This window comes from Maniola hyperantus, chromosome 11 (genome assembly GCF_902806685.2).
Source record: "Maniola hyperantus chromosome 11, iAphHyp1.2, whole genome shotgun sequence".
Classification (NCBI taxonomy): Eukaryota; Metazoa; Arthropoda; class Insecta; order Lepidoptera; family Nymphalidae; genus Maniola; species Maniola hyperantus.
Genome location: NC_048546.1, coordinates 14,846,954 through 14,867,673, shown reverse-complemented (window position 1 = coordinate 14,867,673; position 20,720 = coordinate 14,846,954). Strand labels below are relative to the sequence as shown.

Sequence of the window (20,720 nt, the reverse complement as noted above, 5' to 3'; positions counted from 1 at the left end):
TTAAGATCACTTTAATATCTACAATTTTTGTTTGGAACTTTTTTTTCTAATGTCAATACCTGGAGAGTGACATAGACTACTTTTTAATCCGGAAAATCAAAAAAAAATTAGTCTTAATATAAATTGCCTAGTTTTTTTTTATTGAAAATAATAGGTACAATAACACTTAAAGCTAGTCTTATCTAATTACTATACAAATCATGCCCGCGTGGAATGGTGCCAAGAATACTGGCTGCATTTCCGCGCTGGACAGCCAGGCTGATCCGTTGCGCAAAAAATGAGCCAGCCCTTCTGTCACCAGATGAGGCTAGTTAATTGCCTAGTTATTATTTTTGACTTTTTTGAGTATTAAAATTACATTTATTTTAAACATTGCATCTATCTAAAACATTAATTAAGTATTAACTTTAACTAAGGTGATATTTAGACAATATCAGTCGAATCACAACTGGAACTTTTGTTACGTCACCACTACCCATATTATAAATGCGAAAGTGTGTTTGTTTGATGGTTTGTCCTTCAATCATGTCGCAACGGAGCAACAGATCGACTTGGTTTTTTGCATGGTATAGTTTAAGACCTGGAAAGTGACTTAGACTACTTTTTATCCCGGAAAATCAAAGAGTTCCCACGGGATTTGGATGAAATTTGGAATTGAGATAGATTATACCCTGGATTAACACACAGGCTACTTTTATTCAGGAAAATCAAAGAGTTTCCGCGGGATTTTGAAAAATCCACGCGGACGACGTCGCGGGCATCAGCTAGTGATAAAAAATGCCAGGTGCCAATCTGCCATAATTTCTGATTTCATAGTAACAATAATGATAATTTAATATCTCCAGATAAATGGACAAACATGTTGACAAATTAAAAGATACAAACAGCATAGTATCAGTGTCTGATAACGGTTGATATAATCCGTGACATTTTAAACGATCAATACCGATTATCTTCACGTTTGATCAATCAATTGTATAATACCTATGTACCAATCACGGAAATTCTGTGACTAAATTAATGACAAAATGATTAATATTTAATTATTTTTGGTACCTATCTATAATTACTTACAATCGTAATTTTTTTGTTGCCTATTGCCTATTATACTACTCACGGTCTTGAATTACACAAAAATAGCTACTTATTGGTCTAAAAATGAAAATTTTCATTCTAATAAATAACTGTTAAAACAGCGCTGTACCCGTAGGTAGTACAAGATTTTACGTCTCACCAAACCAAACCAAATTCGAGAGTCGAAATACTTCCGCGTTACAGTAAACTGGATCTTAAATGCCTTGTTTTAAAGCTCAAGTTTGTCTACACTTCTACAGCCAGCGCTCCAAGCGGAAACATTGCGAAATTAAAATCAGTGGCATTGAATATTTGACTTTCAATTGAATTCAAGGCTGTTTAGGTCCATTTTACTGTAACGCGGAAGTATTTCGACTCTCGAATTTGGTTTGGTTTGGTGAGACGTAAAATCTTGTACTACGGGTACAGTTCCCACTGGATTACAACATGGAGTTATTCAAGGGGCGGACCAACAAATTCCTGTAAGGCCGGCACGGCAACGCATATTCGGCAGTTCCTCTGGTTCATGGTCAAATGTTCATGGGCGGCGGTAATCATTTAACACCAGATTATCCGTCTGCTCGTTTGCTCGCTATTTGTATTTTTTTTAAAAGCTGCATAACGAAAGTTACATAATAATATAAATACCTACAAAATATAAAAAAAAAAACAACAAACAGCATAACGAAGTTCATCATTCAAACATCTAATATCTAGAAGAGCTTTTAAAGGAGACCGACCATCTCTCATACATCGTTGGGCCCACATATTGATGAACAAGTTCCAAATTAGTGTCCATTTATTGGATAAAAATATCTCCTTTAGACTGCTTTAGTTTCAGTTTGAGTGACAATTGCATAATCAAAATACATGGACTTAAATTCATGGTTGTGTTAGATAATGTGTTATTTTTATATTTATCAATCAAGTACCTAATAATAATTAGAGGACTAGTTAACTGTTTACATTTTTTTTTTAAAGAATATTAGCCATGTTAAATGACTAATATTCCCCTTTCCTCTCCAACTAAGCGTCAAACTTGTGCTAGGAGTAGGTACGACAATAGTGCAACGGGCGGGGATTGAACCGTCGACCTTTCGGTTTTCAGTCCACTCCTTTACCGGTTGAGCTATTGAGGCTCTGATCTCGATAAAAACATAGACATTTGTCGTTAATATTTTTCTATATTTTTTAGCAACTGTAAATTCAAATTATTTTGTGTGATTTTGGTTTATCGTACCTATTGTATCGGATTTTTCCAATTTTTTTCAGTAACGAAACTGTGCCTAAGACTGGTCGGTCTCCTTTAGATAATAACAATTACGACGATTGAGTCATAAAATAAATATATACCTACCTACCTATATTTACATATCTACTTAGCTTTTAAATTCTAATATTGTTCTTGATTTTGTGTTCACTAGTTATTTACATTTTAAATCCTATTCTTATCATAAAACATAACACTCACCTGTGTATATCTTAATTTAAATCCTAATGTTAGAAACATGGCATTCAACTCGTTTGTTCGACCTTAGATTCTGGTTTCCCCAACGCTTCAGCCTCGGCCAGGGTGTTGGGCATCTTCGTGCCCAGGGTCTCGGGCTGCGTCAGCACCAGCAGCCCAGACAGGATGCCCATGCCACCGAACATCATAGATGGAATGCCGTGCCAGTATTGCATCTGTACAATAAATATGATTCGTTTAAAATAACCATAGAGGCAAATTATAAAGATGGTGTAACCAACAGATAGTTAAAACAAATAAAGAGTATTCGACAGAGTTTTGAAGGACTTTTTAGGGCTGAGAGGGCTTAATTTTTACTAAGCTTCTACGTGACATCGTCCTGGAACTTGTAATCGAAACTAACTAACCATAGCCGAAGCTTTCCCCTCATAATACCCCTTTCGAACATTGAGTAATCTTGGGATCTCTACGGCGCGCACCATTACGTCAGGGAGGTATATACTTACAAGTACGGGAGTGAGAGGGGCGGTGATGGAGCCCAGGCGGCCCACCATGGACGAGAAGGCGAGCAGGGTGTGGCGGTACTCCGTAGGGTACAGCTCGGACGTGTACAGGTACACTGACGTCATCACCGTGGATATACCGAACTTGCCCAGCAGGAAGATCACCAGACGCAACACGTACAAATCTGTTACGAATAATAACACAAGATAATCTTATACCGAGTAACAATCATGTTATTATCAATATGCAACAAACGTTACCAATAAAGTAAGTCAGACTCGCGCACTGAGGGTTCCGTACTACAGTCGGATTTTTTAGACATTTTTCACGATACATCAAAATCTATGATGCATAAAAATAAATGAAAATCTGTTTTAGAATGTACATTGTACAGGTAAAGCCCGTTCATATAATACCCCACTAATAGTAGAATCTTACTTTAAAATTTGAAAATACTAGTATGAGTTATGAACACATTTTAATATTTTTTTTTGTGATGTGATGATTTGTGCTCTAAGACCTAGGTACGAACCTGCCAAATTTCATGATTCTAAGTCAACGAGAAGTACCCCTGTATGTTTCTTGACTGACCCGTTAGACAGACAACGAAGTGATCCTTAGGGGAGGGAAGGGTTCCTTTTTTCCTTTTGAGGTACGGAACCCTAAAAGTGATAGCAGAAAAAATCTTACCATCAGGAATAAAAACGAAGGCAATATTACATCCCGCGCTGAAGAAAAACGCGATGCACAAAGTAGCTTTCCTTCCGATTCTGTCCAAAATCAACACGGCGGTATAGAACCCTGGGATCTCGATCGCGCAGGTCAGGATGTAGTTGAGGTGCATGGTGTCCGACAGGCTGGTGGAGTTGATGGACAGGCCGTAGTACACGAACGTGGCAGTTATCCACCAGATGGGCGTGGTACAGACTCGCCTGAGCAACACCGGCGAGCTGACTATAACCTTGATTAGGCTGGGGCTTCCCTCCTGAAAATAGACATAAAAGCTTTGAATTTGAAGAGCGGTGATAGCCTAGTGGTTGATTAGGCTGGCCTCCTTTTCAGGGGGTTGGCGGTTCGATTTCAATTTCAATTTATTGCAATTCCATAAACTGTGTACAAAGTAGGATTATGGATACCCAGTTTGGGTGTCGTAATTTGGTCTGAACAGTATAGAGACCCATATTATTATTTATTTTTATTTGCGTCGTTTAGAAAATCATTTAGGGCATAGTAGCACTTTTCTAATAAAAAGTTTTTTTTTAATATTTTGTTAAATTTTCCGGGCACCTCTAACTTTCAAAATTATGTGCGTTTAATTAAGCAATTACATATCACTTGCTTTAAGGGTGAAGGGAAATCTGCATGAAACAATGTTCTCAAAAGTGTGTGAAGTCTGACAATCCATCTATTTATTCAATCTTGATGTCTGTACATTCTAAGACCGATTTTTATTTATTTTTATACAAGGCCTATGTCCAGCAGTGGACGCATACAAGCTGATGGAATTTAATGGAATGAAAATATAAGTTAAACTGAAAAATTACCTTTGTTTGGTCGGATGTTTGAGGAGGATTTAGCAGTGCTTGCATAGATTTCTCACTTATCTGTTTCCTATTCACTTTGGCTACTTTCTCCAACACTATTTTGGCTTCGTCGAATTTCCGTTTGGCGAGCAGCCACCTGACACTCTCGCTGAGGATCCAGTAGTACGAGATGATGAGGAAGCAGGGGATGTGCAGAGCCATGATGGTGTACCTCCAGGGTTCGATCAGCCACGACACGCCGCCCAGTATGACTTGGCCCAACGCGAACATGGAAGTTGATGTGGCGCTGGATACCACACGATACTTGGGACCGACCAGCTCAGCAGCTAAAATATAATCATTGGAATTAATAAACGAAATCAGGAAATTTGTATTTTTACAAAATGTATGGTTGTAGTCAAGCCCCGACATCTAAATACATAAAAGGAAAAGCTGACTGACTGACTGACTGATCTATTTTTTTTTTGTTTTTTTTTAAAGAATATTAATTAATTGCTGACTAATATTCCCGTTTCCCCTCCAATTAAGCGTAAAGCTTTTGCTAGGAGTAGGTACGACAATAGTGCAACAGGTGGGATTTAAACCGGCGACCTTTCGGTTTTCAGTCCGCTCCTTTAACCGTTGAGCTATCGAGGCTATAAACGATATTATGATGTAGATATTCGCTAAGAAACGACTTTTGAATATTCAATCCCTAAGGGAGTTAGGGGTTTGAAATTTGTGTAATCCACGTGGACGAAGTTGCGGACATAAGCTAGTCTTGGAGGCTTCAGTCGTGGCTAGTTACCACCCTACCAGCAAAGCCGTGCTGCCAAGCGATTTTGCGTTCCGGTACGATGCCGTGTAGAAACCAAAGGAGCATGGGTTTAATAAAAACCGCCATACCCCTTCCAGGTTAGCCCGCTTCCATTTTAGACTGCATCATCACTTACCACCAGGTGACATTGCAGTCAAGGGCTAACTTACAAGTTAATCTGAATCCATATCCAGACTAATTTATAAATGCGAAAGTGTGTCTGTCTGTCTGTCTGCCAGCTTTTCAAGGCCCAACAGTTCAACCGATTTTGGTGAAATTTAGTACAAAGTTAGCTGACATCCCGGGGAAGGACATAGGCTACTTATTTATGTCGGAAAATTAAAGAGTTCCCACGGGATTTTTAAAAAAGTCGCGGGCATCATCTAGTAAAAAATAAAATAAAATAAATAAAGAAGAAGAACACATACCAAAAATATACGCAGAGCTGAAAGTCCCCGCACCCAGAGTAGTCTGAAGGATTTGTAGAGCCAGATACATGGGGTAATTGACTGAGAAAGCTCTGATAAGTCCGACGGTGGCCAAGTTGAACACGCTGATGACGAGCGCGATTCTGCGGCCGAAGCGGTCGGAGATGTAGCCCGTTATGGGCAGCACGAGCAACGTGCCCACGCTGTTCAAGGTGCCTGCTAGAGCTCGCAGCCATTCCTGACCCCCCAAGTCGAACTGCAAACAAAATATACAACTTTATTTAAATGTAATATCTAGACAATGTCATATTTCCTGGTCCGACTAATCATAATAAGTATCTAATTTTTATCCGACTACGGCAAAAAGGAAGGGTTATAATTTTGGCAGTCTATGTATATATGTTTGTATCTGTGTGTTCCATTGTAACGGCTAAACTACAGGGCCGATTTTGATTAAAGAGGTGTCAATTTAATTTCGTTGTTATGGTCCGGGCGACAAAGACTACATTTTTTACGAACAAAATCGATGTGACTGATGTTACATTAATATTATAAATAGGTACCTACATCCAAAAAAGTGGGGTCTTTAAATTTTTTTTGCTATTGTATCGAGCGGGATGTCAAACGAAAGAAGAAAAATATTGAGTTCATAAATATAAATATAGTATACTATTGAAATATACCAAGTGCCAGAAACCCAATTTTACTATAATATTTCATTTATAATCATCATCTAATTAATAATAATAATTTTTATAATTTATTTCATTTATTTATTTTATTTATAATATGTCGGGTTTTACTTTTCAACTTTATTAAATTATGGGTTTGAGAAAATTCAATTTTAAATATAATAAGAGTTAAAAACGAATAATTGATAAAGTTACCAAAGTATCTTACCACTATCTTGTATTCTACTTATTATTAAAACAAATAATGGTTAATTCGTGATTGAGAAAGTTTAAAAGACGCTGGTTTTACTCACATCATAAACTACTGAGTCAAATCTAGCGTAAACATATCCCTCGCAACCAACTACGACGTTAGGGTTGAACAGCTCAGCAGGACAGTTGTCCAAAGAGCCGTTGACGCCGATGTTGCTGGGCGCGAACCTCTGGGTGCTGGCGAATCCTGATCCTGATGCTGGTATCGCGTTTGAGATCCATTCAGGTTCAAATTCGTGTCTCTTGCCATCCTCGCCGCATTCAGGTATCCGACATCTAAATATGAATATCAAATTTGTTTAAACTTAAACTAACTAAAACTTAATAAAACTTTTAAGGATTAATAGATTGTGATTCGATAGAATTAATTATAAACCTACCGTAATTATGACGTCAATCTAGTGATTGATTTCAAATTTTTGTTTTAGTGATCATTTTAGTTTTTAATTAAAAGTACTTTAAAGTTAGTTAGTTTAAAGTACTAAATAATTTATGTAATAAAATGATTCAAAATTGATTTCAATAATAAAAGATTAAATAAGAGTACAAGTGCTCCAGGTATAGCATGAGGAAAGGCAAAACGTATATACTTCGGGATTTTTTAAATTTTTAATTACACCTTTTTAATAAAATAGGGCCTATCAGAAGGCCTATTGTCATTCTTGAAAATTTGAATAGTTGAATACATTCCCTGCACATTTTTTACTGTAAATAAATTAAAAAAACAACCCACCAACTGTTTCTAGGCATTCAATCGTCACATTTTCTTACAACAACTTATTTTTTTTATGTTTCGTAAATTATATAAAATATGGTAATTAATAAACTATGTCTAATGTTAAATACTAACTAAAAGATACTAATCTAAAAGTGAACATCTTAAAAATTTAAACTAAAACTAAAACCTTAAAAAATATAATATTATAACTAAAATATATTATTAAAAGGAGTCCCTTTAGGCAAGGTTCTGAAGAAACTGGCAGCGTTCCCCCTTTGAATAGCTAGGCTAATTCTTTGTCCGAGGTAGCTGCCAGCTCTTCGGTCTCCTGTGATGTCGACTAACCTTTTTGCCATTTCCTTAAAAAGTCTTATAGCGCTAGGACCCCACGGACCAAGGGTCTCGACACCGAAATAATGTTTCGTAAATATATTTGATAATATGGTAAGTCTAGCCTGTCTCAAACGACCCTACATATATATTTTTTTTTTTCAGATTTTTACATGTATAATATTACAATAAAACTTAAAGCTAGCCTTATCTAATTACTATATAAATCATGACCGCGTGGAATGGTGCCAAGAATACTGGCTGCATTTCCGCGCTGGACAGCCAGGCTGATCCGTTGCGCAAAAAATGAGCCAGCCCTTCTGTCACCAGATGAGGCTATTAATCGCGGTGAAATGTCTCGTAAAATTTTTTTAGCACTAAGACTCCATGGCCCCAGGGTCTCCACGGCAAACGGCACAAAAATGTAACTCTCTATAAGAGAGGCATACTTGCATATTTACATATATTGAGATATATGTCGTATGAGACAGGGTGTAATATCTGTGAACAGATATTATAGTAAAATGGTTCAAGATCAGTTTGCGAGACTTTATAAACTATAAATATATGGTTCATAGGATAGTGAAAGTGCTATTTTTTTTTTATTTAAAATTAACCTATCATTACCTGTGAGGGATCGCTGCAGCGGAGAAAATGAATTCACTCATGAAAGCGGACATTATAATAGGTACGGCCACTAGTAGGAAGTTCCTCAACTGGAACCTCCCGAATTGTCCCAATTCATTTGTAAGTACATCATCTAAAGTTACTGGTTTTTGTGTGAAAGCCTCATGTCCATTTTTCAGGTCGTCTTTTCTATCCAGTGTTGGACTCTCCATTTTGTTCAAACCATTCTGAGACTCCATTGCCCTCGTAGTTCTAGTGCCTTCGACCACTAGTCTTTTACTAATGAGTAGCTAAGTTAGATTAATTTCACGAAACGACAATCAATGTCTTATCGTTGGTCTTTGATCCTTGGGCTTGATAAAAAAGTGATTGATTCCTTAATAATAATACCTAACTTTTAAAATTCACGTGTTTCTTGTTATCGCGCAAAATATTAATTAGTATTATTATTATTTAGTATTTCTGATATTTTTTTAATATTATCTAAAATAAAAATAACTGTGACCTAGAATACGATAGATGAAGTAGGTAAGTTAGGTCATTGTTATAACTATCGTTATCAATAAGCTTAAACAAGTAAACGATATCATGCAAATGATCGTAAATAAAATAATATTTATCTAAAACCTATGATGTTATCTTTAAGATTATCATTCAGGATGTATTATTTAAAAGGTCGTTTTCATCGGATTCTAATTAGTTGCACCATGGAAATTAAAACATTTCAAAACCATTAAAAATATCACTGTTTTATTAACTACTAGGTATATCATTAAATAAGAGAACTTAATATGTTAGACAAAAGGGCATTGGTACTGATTCTGATCACAACTAAATTTTAGAGTATTCACATCCCCTTCCTACCAATGTTATATGAAAACGACAGACACAATTTGACTGTTTAATTTAGAACTGGCAAACCTCGTGACTTTTGTAGCGTGCACTAAAATTTTGAGTCTTTAAATGTAAAATTCATGTCCCGTCCTTTTTTAGCAATATTGAAAACAGAAAGATGCAGATATACTCTAAATTTAGTTCAGTGAAAGACGAAAGGATCGGCGCCATTGTAGCTAATTCCGTTGTACATACAATCTCTAAACTAATACGTCTAAATCTATTGCTATCCCTTTCATAATGTTGCTTGCAGAAAAGGATAGCACTAGATTTAAACCTGTTTATTTAGTTTATGTTTAGAAATTGTGTATTACAAGAGAATTGGCCCCATTAATATTAAGAAGCAAGATCAACTGGGATGCTGCAGCTTGGATTCAGGGTTGCCAAGGGCTTCAGCCTCCGCTAAAGTATCCGGCATTTTGGTTCCCAGAGTTTCAGGCTGAGTGAGCACCAGCAGACCAGAGAGGATGCCCATACCTCCGAACAGCATTGAGGGGATGCCGTGCCAATAGTTCATCTGAAATATATCATTTTGCTCAACTAAGATAAGTTTTTTTAATACAAATATCGAGCAAACAAGCAGGCCGGTCAACCTGAACTTCACAAAACTTCACAAAACTGGAAGACATGTCGCGTTTTTATGAACTTCGTCCTTCACGTAAACTTAATATGATCGTGTCAAGCTCTAAACTAAAAATACACAGTACGGGTCCCAACTCGATGTATTCGAATTTTTTAATAAAATTCCAGACCATATCGTTAGAATAATATAGCGTTCATCGATGTATAAAAAAATCCTAACCGAAGTAGCCTATATCTACTTGACGATTAATAAGCGCCGTCTCGCTGCTAAAATTGCTGTGCCCCAACGGGGATTCAATATTGAAATTATACAAATAATTGTTTAATAATTTATATAATCAATATTGGAATGTATGAATAATAAATGAAATAAAATAATAAAATGTTGTGATTACCGCCGCCCATGAATATTTGTAGCACCGGAGAAACTGCCGATGAGTTACCGACCTTTCAGGAATTTGTTGGTTCGTCCCTTGAATAACCATGTTGAAATCTAGTGGAAACACCGCCGATGGGAGTTTCTACAGTTAGCATGTGCGTGGAAAGAAGGATCTGGCACAAAACGGGTGGCCGAAGTGCACCAGACACCCAGGTGGTGCGGTTGTAGGAAAAAAAGGATGGAATGAGGTCAAAAAGCTCTTAGGAGCACTCCCCATTATAAATTTTATAAATTTTAGCTTGCTTTTGGTCACCTGTTTTAATTTTGTCCGATCATGGACGAGAAGGCGAGGAGGCTGTGGCGGAACTCTGTAGGATACAGTTCCGAGGTGTACTGATAGAGGGATCAACTTACAAGTACAGGAGTTAGTGGAGCAGTGATAGATCCAATCCGTCCGATCATGGACGAGAAGGCGAGGAGGCTGTGGCGGAACTCTGTAGGATACAGTTCCGAGGTGTACTGATAGAGGGATCAACTTACAAGTACAGGAGTTAGTGGAGCAGTGATAGATCCAATCCGTCCGATCATGGACGAGAAGGCGAGGAGGCTGTGGCGGAACTCTGTAGGATACAGTTCTGAGGTGTACTGATAGAGGGATCAACTTACAAGTACAGGAGTTAGTGGAGCAGTGATAGATCCAATCCGTCCGATCATGGACGAGAAGGCGAGGAGGCTGTGGCGGAACTCTGTAGGATACAGTTCTGAGGTGTACTGATAGAGGGATCAACTTACAAGTACAGGAGTTAGTGGAGCAGTGATAGATCCAATCCGTCCGATCATGGACGAGAAGGCGAGGAGGCTGTGGCGGAACTCTGTAGGATACAGTTCCGAGGTGTACTGATAGAGGGATCAACTTACAAGTACAGGAGTTAGTGGAGCAGTGATAGATCCAATCCGTCCGATCATGGACGAGAAGGCGAGGAGGCTGTGGCGGAACTCTGTAGGATACAGTTCTGAGGTGTACTGATAGAGGGATCAACTTACAAGTACAGGAGTTAGTGGAGCAGTGATAGATCCAATCCGTCCGATCATGGACGAGAAGGCGAGGAGGCTGTGGCGGAACTCTGTAGGATACAGTTCTGAGGTGTACTGATAGAGGGATCAACTTACAAGTACAGGAGTTAGTGGAGCAGTGATAGATCCAATCCGTCCGATCATGGACGAGAAGGCGAGGAGGCTGTGGCGGAACTCTGTAGGATACAGTTCCGAGGTGTACTGATAGAGGGATCAACTTACAAGTACAGGAGTTAGTGGAGCAGTGATAGATCCAATCCGTCCGATCATGGACGAGAAGGCGAGGAGGCTGTGGCGGAACTCTGTAGGATACAGTTCTGAGGTGTACTGATAGAGGGATCAACTTACAAGTACAGGAGTTAGTGGAGCAGTGATAGATCCAATCCGTCCGATCATGGACGAGAAGGCGAGGAGGCTGTGGCGGAACTCTGTAGGATACAGTTCCGAGGTGTACTGATAGAGGGATCAACTTACAAGTACAGGAGTTAGTGGAGCAGTGATAGATCCAATCCGTCCGATCATGGACGAGAAGGCGAGGAGGCTGTGGCGGAACTCTGTAGGATACAGTTCTGAGGTGTACTGATAGAGGGATCAACTTACAAGTACAGGAGTTAGTGGAGCAGTGATAGATCCAATCCGTCCGATCATGGACGAGAAGGCGAGGAGGCTGTGGCGGAACTCTGTAGGATACAGTTCTGAGGTGTACTGATAGAGGGATCAACTTACAAGTACAGGAGTTAGTGGAGCAGTGATAGATCCAATCCGTCCGATCATGGACGAGAAGGCGAGGAGGCTGTGGCGGAACTCTGTAGGATACAGTTCTGAGGTGTACTGATAGAGGGATCAACTTACAAGTACAGGAGTTAGTGGAGCAGTGATAGATCCAATCCGTCCGATCATGGACGAGAAGGCGAGGAGGCTGTGGCGGAACTCTGTAGGATACAGTTCCGAGGTGTACTGATAGAGGGATCAACTTACAAGTACAGGAGTTAGTGGAGCAGTGATAGATCCAATCCGTCCGATCATGGACGAGAAGGCGAGGAGGCTGTGGCGGAACTCTGTAGGATACAGTTCTGAGGTGTACTGATAGAGGGATCAACTTACAAGTACAGGAGTTAGTGGAGCAGTGATAGATCCAATCCGTCCGATCATGGACGAGAAGGCGAGGAGGCTGTGGCGGAACTCTGTAGGATACAGTTCTGAGGTGTACTGATAGAGGGATCAACTTACAAGTACAGGAGTTAGTGGAGCAGTGATAGATCCAATCCGTCCGATCATGGACGAGAAGGCGAGGAGGCTGTGGCGGAACTCTGTAGGATACAGTTCTGAGGTGTACTGATAGAGGGATCAACTTACAAGTACAGGAGTTAGTGGAGCAGTGATAGATCCAATCCGTCCGATCATGGACGAGAAGGCGAGGAGGCTGTGGCGGAACTCTGTAGGATACAGTTCCGAGGTGTACTGATAGAGGGATCAACTTACAAGTACAGGAGTTAGTGGAGCAGTGATAGATCCAATCCGTCCGATCATGGACGAGAAGGCGAGGAGGCTGTGGCGGAACTCTGTAGGATACAGTTCTGAGGTGTACTGATAGAGGGATCAACTTACAAGTACAGGAGTTAGTGGAGCAGTGATAGATCCAATCCGTCCGATCATGGACGAGAAGGCGAGGAGGCTGTGGCGGAACTCTGTAGGATACAGTTCCGAGGTGTACTGATAGAGGGATCAACTTACAAGTACAGGAGTTAGTGGAGCAGTGATAGATCCAATCCGTCCGATCATGGACGAGAAGGCGAGGAGGCTGTGGCGGAACTCTGTAGGATACAGTTCCGAGGTGTACAGATACAGTGACGTCATCACCATCGATATGCCGAACTTTCCCAGCAGGAAGATTATTAGGCGAAACACCGACAAATCTGGGGAAAAATAAAAATAAATGTTTTCCTTGATTTTAATCTAAATATATAAAAGGAGAAGGTGACTGACTGACTGACTGACTGACTGACTGACTGACTGACTGACTGATCTATCAACGCACAGCTCAAACTACTGGACGGATCGGGCTGAAATTTGGCATGCAGATAGCTATTATGACGTAGGCATCCGCTAAGAAAGTGTTTTTGAAAATTCAACTCCTAAGGGGGTTAAATAGGGGTTTGAAATTTTGTAGTCCACGCGGACGAAGTCGCGAGCATAAGCTAGTTACTAATAATATTATACGAGTATCATTTTATATTATTGTGTTTTACATTATGTTTATCTAATTTTTTTTAAATCACTTCATTTTATTACTACAGTCGAAGACCCTATTGCGCCTTAAAATCTTAGAATGTAATATACTCAAGATTCTGACCCTTCGTTTTTATTTTGATTTCCACAACGAGTCCAGAGCCCAGGGGTTCGATCCCGGGCACGACCCTCTAACTTTTCGGAGTTAATATGACTTTTAAGCAATTAAATATCACTTTTTTTAACATTCCAGCCATACAAATCTGCATGATATTGCTTTTCGACCACAGAGCTAGGGATAGCACAGACACGGCAGTCGTAACAAAAGTTTTATAAATACCTAATTCAAAGCGTACAAACAATACTTATTACTACACCAATTGTTTGTACGCTTTGAATTAGGTATTTATAAAACTTTTGTTACGACTGCCGTGTCTGTGCTATCCCTAGCTCTGTGGTCGAAAAGCAATATCATGCAGATTTGTATGGCTGGAATGTTACGCAACGCAAAAGTATCGCTGCATTTAATTAGCGAAATAAATTAATATACTTTTTTTAACGGTATAGGAAAACATCGTGAGGAATCTGAATGCCTCAGAGTTCTCCGTAATGTTCTCAAATGTGTGTGAAGTTTGCCAATCGACCAATGTGGCGGACTCTAACCTAAACTCTTATTCTGAGGAGAGCCGTGCTCAGTAGCGAGCTGGTGATGGGTTGATCATGTTGATGATGATGATGACTACAACAAGTACGTAAGAATTGAACGAAACACTTGAATCAACATTAATAACTGTAGGTAGGTACGAGTACTTCAAATCAGTCCCAATTTAGATATCAATTGATAAAGTAATGAGTTGAATGAAACTTTGAGCGGAATGCATCACACACTTGTATTTACTCAACGTGATTGCAAGATGGACGATATTGTAAACTGTAAACTGTAAACAACAATTAGTGAAGGTTGATAAAAAAAAAACACCAGATTCACAAAAAAGAAGGAATTTTTCAATATTCTTTTTTAATCCTACGACATAGTTTGTGTGGAATTATTTAAATCTTTATTTATTTAGGTATATGTTATTAAATGTTTAACTAGGACTTTTTTCGCAGAAAAATCAAGCCCGTCTAAGATTATCTTATCAGAAATCTAAATGTATGAAAAGCTGACTGACTGATCTATCAACGCACAGCTCAAACTACTGGACGGATCGGGCTGAAATTTGGGATGCAGATAGTTATTATGACGTAAACATTCGTCAAGAAAGGATTTTTAAAAATTCCACTCCTAAAGGGGTAAAATAGGGTATTGAAATTTGTGTAGTCCACGCGGACGAAGTCGGGAGCATAAGCTAGTCACTACCCATTTTATAAATGCGAAAGTGTGTTTGTTGGTTTGTCCTTCGATTACGTCGCAACGGTCGATCGACATGATTTTTTGCATGGGTTTAGTTAAAGATCTAGAGAGTGACATAGGCTTTATATGCCGGAAAATCAGAGTTCCCACGGGATTTTTAAAAACTTAAATCCACACGAACGAAGTTGCGAGCATAAGCTAGTAGATAATAAATAAAAATACTTACTGCTAGGAATGAAAACAAAAATAATATTGCAAGCAGCGCTAAAAAAGAAACCCGAGGAAATCGTAGCTTTTCTCCCGTATCTGTCCAAGACAAATACTGCGGTATAGAAGCCAGGAATCTCTATGGCGCAGGTCAGGATGTAGTTCAAGTAGATGGTGTCGGAGAGGCTGGTGGAGTCGATGGAGAGGCCGTAGTACACGAAGATCGTGGTGATCCACCACACTGGCGTCGTGCACACTCGTCTCAGTAATATTGGCGAACGTACAATGGAATGGACCAGGCTTGGACTCCCGTCCTGCAATAATGATGTTTTGCTCAGTATTTTTACAAATATAGATACAAGGTGTAACCAAAACGCTAGCAAAAACTTACCGTTATTGTTATACCTACTATCTAAACACAATCTAATACCAACAACCATTAATTGCCATATTTTGTAGTTTTAGTGATTTAGTATTTTTCAAACCCGCAATGTATAGCGTACAAAACTGGGGTCAATGCCCCAACTACGACGTAGCATTGACTCAGAATGGCCTACTTATGCAACGTTCGTTGATCTCTAGCGTCAGTCAGATGTTTTATTTGCAATATATCGTGTACTTTTACAAAATATAGGATATTTTTTCGCGTTTTTTTGTGGTATCATATCAGTAATCAATAATCATCAATACTATCACCTGTCTTCGTTTTTGCTAGCATTCTGGTTACACTCTGTATAATATTATTGCACGGTCAATTTGGTAATCAATCAATACACGAATCAATTTTAAGAACGAAAAACTTGTAGAACCATGCAAAATTATTAAAAAAATAAATATGTCCATTGTCCATTCGTTGTAAGTGCGTTCGCGCATAGTTCATACCATTTAAGCAACATTTTGTACAGTTGTTGTTGACACTTCCATGAAGGTTTCTGATATTGCATGCAAGTTGAAATGCAATGCATGTCAGAATACGACGCAATGCAGAAGAAACTTACATTTAACTTAGGCGGTGGGGATTCAGAAGATCTCATAAGAGCTTGTAAAGACTTTTCACTAATTTGGGTCCCATTAACTCTCGCTACAGTCTGCAAAACCTTTTTCGCCTCCTCGAATCTTCTTTTCGAAATGAGCCATCGAATGCTCTCAGACAATATTCCGTAATACGCTATGATTATGAACCCTGGTATGTGGAGGGCCATCAGCATGTACCTCCAAGGTTGGATCAGCCATGCGACTGCTCCAAGAATCACTTGCCCTATAGCAAATATAGATGACAGCGTGGCACTTGTTAGCACGCGATATTTTGGACCGACCAGTTCAGCGGCTGGAAAATTAAGCAAAAATAATAAACTGTTAGTTATTAGAACTAACACCGAAGACCCCATAGATCTTCTAATTTTTAGATTCGGAGAAGGAACAATGAAAACAACGTATTCTTCAGCGGAGTGTGTGTGTAACGACTTTATTTTTTGACAGTTCTAATTTTAGGCATAATCTACATGACAGTTCCGAATCCGTTAGGCTCTATCAACTTATAAGAAGCGTTAACATAAACATTATGGAAAATGAAAATCACTCCTAAAATGGGTGGATCTAAAAAATGAATGCAGCATGTATATTTGGCACCATTTCACGCGGCTATGATTTTTACAGTAATTAGGTGCCCGCGACTTCGTCCGCATGGACTACATAAATTTCAAACCTCTGTTTCAACCCTTCAGGGATTGGCTTTTCAAAAAAAAAAACTTAGTGAATGTCTACGTCATAATAGCCATCTGCACACTAAATATTAGCATAATAGCTTAGAATCAAAAACTATTTTGCATAAAAATAAATAAAATCTGTTTTACAATGCACAGATAAAGCCCTTTCATATGCTACCCCACTTGGTATAGTAATCTTACTTTTTAAAAGTTGGAAATAGTAATTATTTGTTCATAAACCCTTTTTTTGTGACGTAACCACAAATTTACGGTTTTCAGATTTTTCTCCTTATGTCTGCTATAAGACCTATCTACCTGCCAAATTTCATGATTCTAGGTCAACGGGAAGTACCCTTTAGATTTCTTGACAGACAGACAGACAAAAAAGTAATCCTATAAGGGTTACGTTTTTCCTTTTGAGGTACGGAACCTTAAAAAACAAGATTCTCACCAAAAATATAAGCCGAGCTGAAAGTACCAGCACCGAGTGTGGTCTGCACAATCTGTAGTATCATGTACATGGTGTAATTGACGGAGAACGCTTTGATGAGGCCAATCAGGCTGAGGTTAAACACGTTGACCACGAGGGCGAACCTGCGGCCGAAGCGATCTGACATGTAGCCCGTGATGGGCATGGCCAGCAGAATGCCGATGCTGTTGAGCGTGCCGGCGAAAGCTCGCAGCCAGTCTCGGCAACCGAGGTCGAACTGAAAACACTGCAAGTTACTTTACAGATGTTGGCAACGAATGACTTAAATTTACGAGCAGTCAAAAATATGTAACGGCCGTTCAAATACCTAATAATTTTAAATTTAATTTTAAATTCAATTCAATTCAATTCCGTTCAGTTCAGTTCAATTCAATTCAATTCAATTTAATTTAATTTAATAATACATTTAATTTAATTTAATAGGAAGCCAAGGATATACAAATAAATTATTATTATTATAATATTATGACAAATTATAAAAACTCGACTACTCACTTACCTATAGGCTAACTCAACACGTGTAATTAAAACTTCTAAATAGTATTAAACTAAGACAATATAAAATCTACAATTAAATTAATTACTTAATAAGCTGCAAGTACACCAGTATTTTTATAGTTAACTAACAATAGTAGGTACCTAACAATTTTATAGTTAACTAACAATAGTAGGTACCTAACAATTTTAAAATAAGCCTGATATATAATTTTCAATGATTCATTAGGTGAGACAGTGGCATGTAGATTGTGGAAGTCCCTACAAAAGACCTATGTCCAGCTGTGGACGTCTATCGGTTGTTTATGATGATGACGATGATGACATCATGTCGGAAGTCAGTGAGCGGATACACATAAAAAAAGTTAAACCGAAAGTTTTGTACTCACATCAAAAACAACTGAATTGCTTTTTTCGTAAACATAACCTTGACATTCCTCGATTTTGGTCTGATCAAACAACACAGCTGGGCAGCTGTCCAGGGTACCATAAGCACCCAGAGTCCGAAAGGCAAACCTTTGACAGCTGGAGAATCCAGAACTCGTTTGCGGCACCGCATTTAATATCCACTCAGGATCATATTTGTGTTCCTTACTAGTTTCATTACATTCGGGTATCCAGCACCTATAAAATTAAATTACAGTATGCGGCAGAAAGTAATGTACGTCGGCCTTTAGAATGACGTTTCGGATTTGTCGAGCGTTGTCTCTGTTACTCATACCTATATTTATGACGTTTTGTCGGTCTCAATGACCTTATTTGTATACCATTATTATTTATTTGTAGTAATCAAACCTGGTGGCAAGTGATGATGCAGCAAGTGAGGAACGCGCTTGCCTAGAAGATACCCGTACAAAAAGTTGTAGGGATAACTGATGCCAGAAGGGCACTACATAGGTATCCTAGCGGTTTAAATTAGAAACGAGTAGACAAATCGCTTTTCGTTCGTAAGAAACGGAGTCCGTGGAATTTCGACGACGTAGTACGTATTTTGACGTACCTACGGGTTCAGAGTTTGGCCACATATTTACTCATGCGCCTAGGCGTCAGGCGATGCAATGTGGTGAGATAGTAGAAAGGTGAACAAAAAGCCAGCTCAAAAAGTTCTAAAATATTTTTTTTAAAGAGAAGAAAGTAGTTAGATAGGAATACAACTAAGATAATATAATCTTACAAATACACAAGGAGTGGACAGTGGACTGATAAACGAGGATTGTAAATTATAGTCTGCAAAATTTAAATTGCAAGAAAAACATTACGAAAACCTATTCAGACATTGCATCATGAAAGCATGTAGTGCCTACCTACTAGATACAGCCTGATGAAACGACAAATATTACCTATGAAACAAGTCAGGATTTATATTACACCAGCTGACCCGCCAAGGCTTCGGTCGGGAATAATTTTTGAAAATCTTTTCTTGAGGTTCACGTTATAAGCAAAACGTAATGTAAAATCTCAAATTTTTAAGCCCAGTAATTTGAGCTGTAAATTTTAGAATAGAAAATATTTTTTTTTATTAAAATAGCCTCATCTAGTGACCGAAGGGCTGGCTCATTTTTTGCGCAATGGATCAGCCTGGCTGTCCAGCGAGGAAGTGCAGCCAGTATTCTTGGCACCATTCCACGTAGGCATGATTTGTATAGTAATTAGATAAGGCTAGCTTAAGTTTTTATTTTTACCAGTATCACCCTTATTATAAATGCGAAAGTGTGTTTGTTTGTTGGTTTGTTGGTTTGTCCTTCAATCACGTCGCAACGGTGCGACGGATTAACGTGATTTTTTCATGGGTATAGATAAAGACCTGGAGAGTGACAAAGGCTACTTTTTATCCCGGAAAATCAAAGAGTTCCCACGGGATTTAAAAAAAACCTAATTACACGCGGACGAAGTCGCGTGCATCAGCTAGTATTTTCAAGTATCTACTTTTGAATGTCAAATGCATCTACTATTGCCATTGGTTCGGTTTCATACCGAGAAGAACCAGTAGGTACCTAAATAATTTAAGTCAATAAGTTTTTCCCTTTATATATTTAGTAAATACCTGTGTGGTATTGCAGCAGCGGAGAAGATATATTCGCTCATGAATGCAGCCATCATAATCGGTATAACAACCAATAAAATGATTCGTATCTGGAACCAGCCAAGCTGTCCAAGCTCGTTCACCAGAACATCATCCAAATCCAGTGGCTTTTCCAACACACTCTGTTTTCTTCTATTCACAACACTTTCCCTCCCGTTCACTTCCGCTGAATCCATCGCATCGCGTTCTTCGGGCATTTAGAATATACGAAAGCTTCAGCTATTTTCGGAGTACGCAGCTCTCCCGACTGAGAGTCTTGGACGAATGAGTTTGTATGTGGATTATTAGGTCAGTCATCAGTTTGTTTAACTATAGCATCCAAAACATTCAACAATATTTTTGTTATAATAGTTGCAATTTATGAGTATCTACAAAATAATAATTTGGTATAATAATTAATTATATGACGGCCAAAAAATAACTTATATCAATTAAATTAATTGCAACTTAGTTAATTTAGTCTTATATCTACAAAAATATATGTTGGTTTGCTACATTATTGATTCCATATTTTTTTTACATAATTAGCTGACCGTTAAAAGTTAAGCAAAATCTACGATATTCGAGGTAGATATAATAATATGGTTTAATTTACGAATAATTATTTATTATTGTTGCATTGCGTTGCCTTCGATAAATCTATTTTTAATTTAATTCGGACACGACTTTCTAATTTAAATTTATTAGAGCTGGTGTTGACAGCAATTATTTTCAATAACTATCATCATCATCATCACTTCATAGTTGATGAAGTAAAGTTAAAGCCTGAAAGAGCTAATCTCAAACATTAACAA

The 20,720-nt window shown here is 38.4% G+C and overlaps 2 protein-coding genes across 3 annotated transcripts; both read right to left on the bottom strand.

The window, feature by feature from the left end:
- Nucleotides 1-122: 122 nt before the first annotated feature.
- Nucleotides 123-8,932, bottom strand: LOC117986497 (organic cation transporter protein-like). Its single transcript, XM_034973335.2, has 7 exons — nt 8,434-8,932; nt 6,800-7,034; nt 5,815-6,070; nt 4,591-4,916; nt 3,737-4,031; nt 3,049-3,230; nt 123-2,757 (listed from the first exon to the last, which is right to left on the bottom strand). Exons 1-7 carry the CDS (start codon nt 8,670-8,672, stop codon nt 2,590-2,592), a joined length of 1,701 nt encoding a protein of 566 aa, XP_034829226.1. The 5' UTR covers nt 8,673-8,932; the 3' UTR covers nt 123-2,589.
- A 229-nt stretch (nt 8,933-9,161) lies between these two features.
- On the bottom strand, nt 9,162-20,201 carry LOC117986496 (organic cation transporter protein-like). 2 transcript variants are annotated; one of them, XM_034973334.2, is made up of 7 exons: nt 19,888-20,200; nt 18,233-18,467; nt 17,310-17,565; nt 16,151-16,479; nt 15,172-15,466; nt 13,097-13,278; nt 9,162-9,844 (listed from the first exon to the last, which is right to left on the bottom strand). In XM_034973334.2, exons 1-7 carry the CDS (start codon nt 20,121-20,123, stop codon nt 9,677-9,679), a joined length of 1,701 nt encoding a protein of 566 aa, XP_034829225.1. In that variant the 5' UTR covers nt 20,124-20,200; the 3' UTR covers nt 9,162-9,676. The 2 variants fall into 2 exon arrangements, with proteins under 2 accessions (XP_034829225.1, XP_069357857.1); XM_069501756.1 differs by lacking the exon at nt 9,162-9,844 and having other exon boundaries at nt 13,073-13,278; nt 17,310-17,574; nt 19,888-20,201.
- Between the last annotated feature and the right edge of the window lie 519 nt (nt 20,202-20,720).

Bases quoted from the DNA above. Each gene is read 5' to 3' on its own strand.
- LOC117986496 (XM_034973334.2), bottom strand. From the start codon at position 20,123: ATGCCCGAAGAACGCGATGCGATGGATTCAGCGGAAGTGAACGGGAGG. The intron at 18,468-19,887 runs GTATTTACTAAA...TTAATTTTATAG, and splicing joins GCTGCTGCAATACCACACAG to GTGCTGGATACCCGAATGTA. The intron at 17,566-18,232 runs GTGAGTACAAAA...CAGTGTTTTCAG, and splicing joins GCAATTCAGTTGTTTTTGAT to TTCGACCTCGGTTGCCGAGA.
- LOC117986497 (XM_034973335.2), bottom strand. From the start codon at position 8,672: ATGGAGTCTCAGAATGGTTTGAACAAAATGGAGAGTCCAACACTGGAT. The intron at 7,035-8,433 runs GTAATGATAGGT...ATTCATATTTAG, and splicing joins GCTGCAGCGATCCCTCACAG to ATGTCGGATACCTGAATGCG. The intron at 6,071-6,799 runs GTGAGTAAAACC...TTTTGTTTGCAG, and splicing joins TTGACTCAGTAGTTTATGAT to TTCGACTTGGGGGGTCAGGA.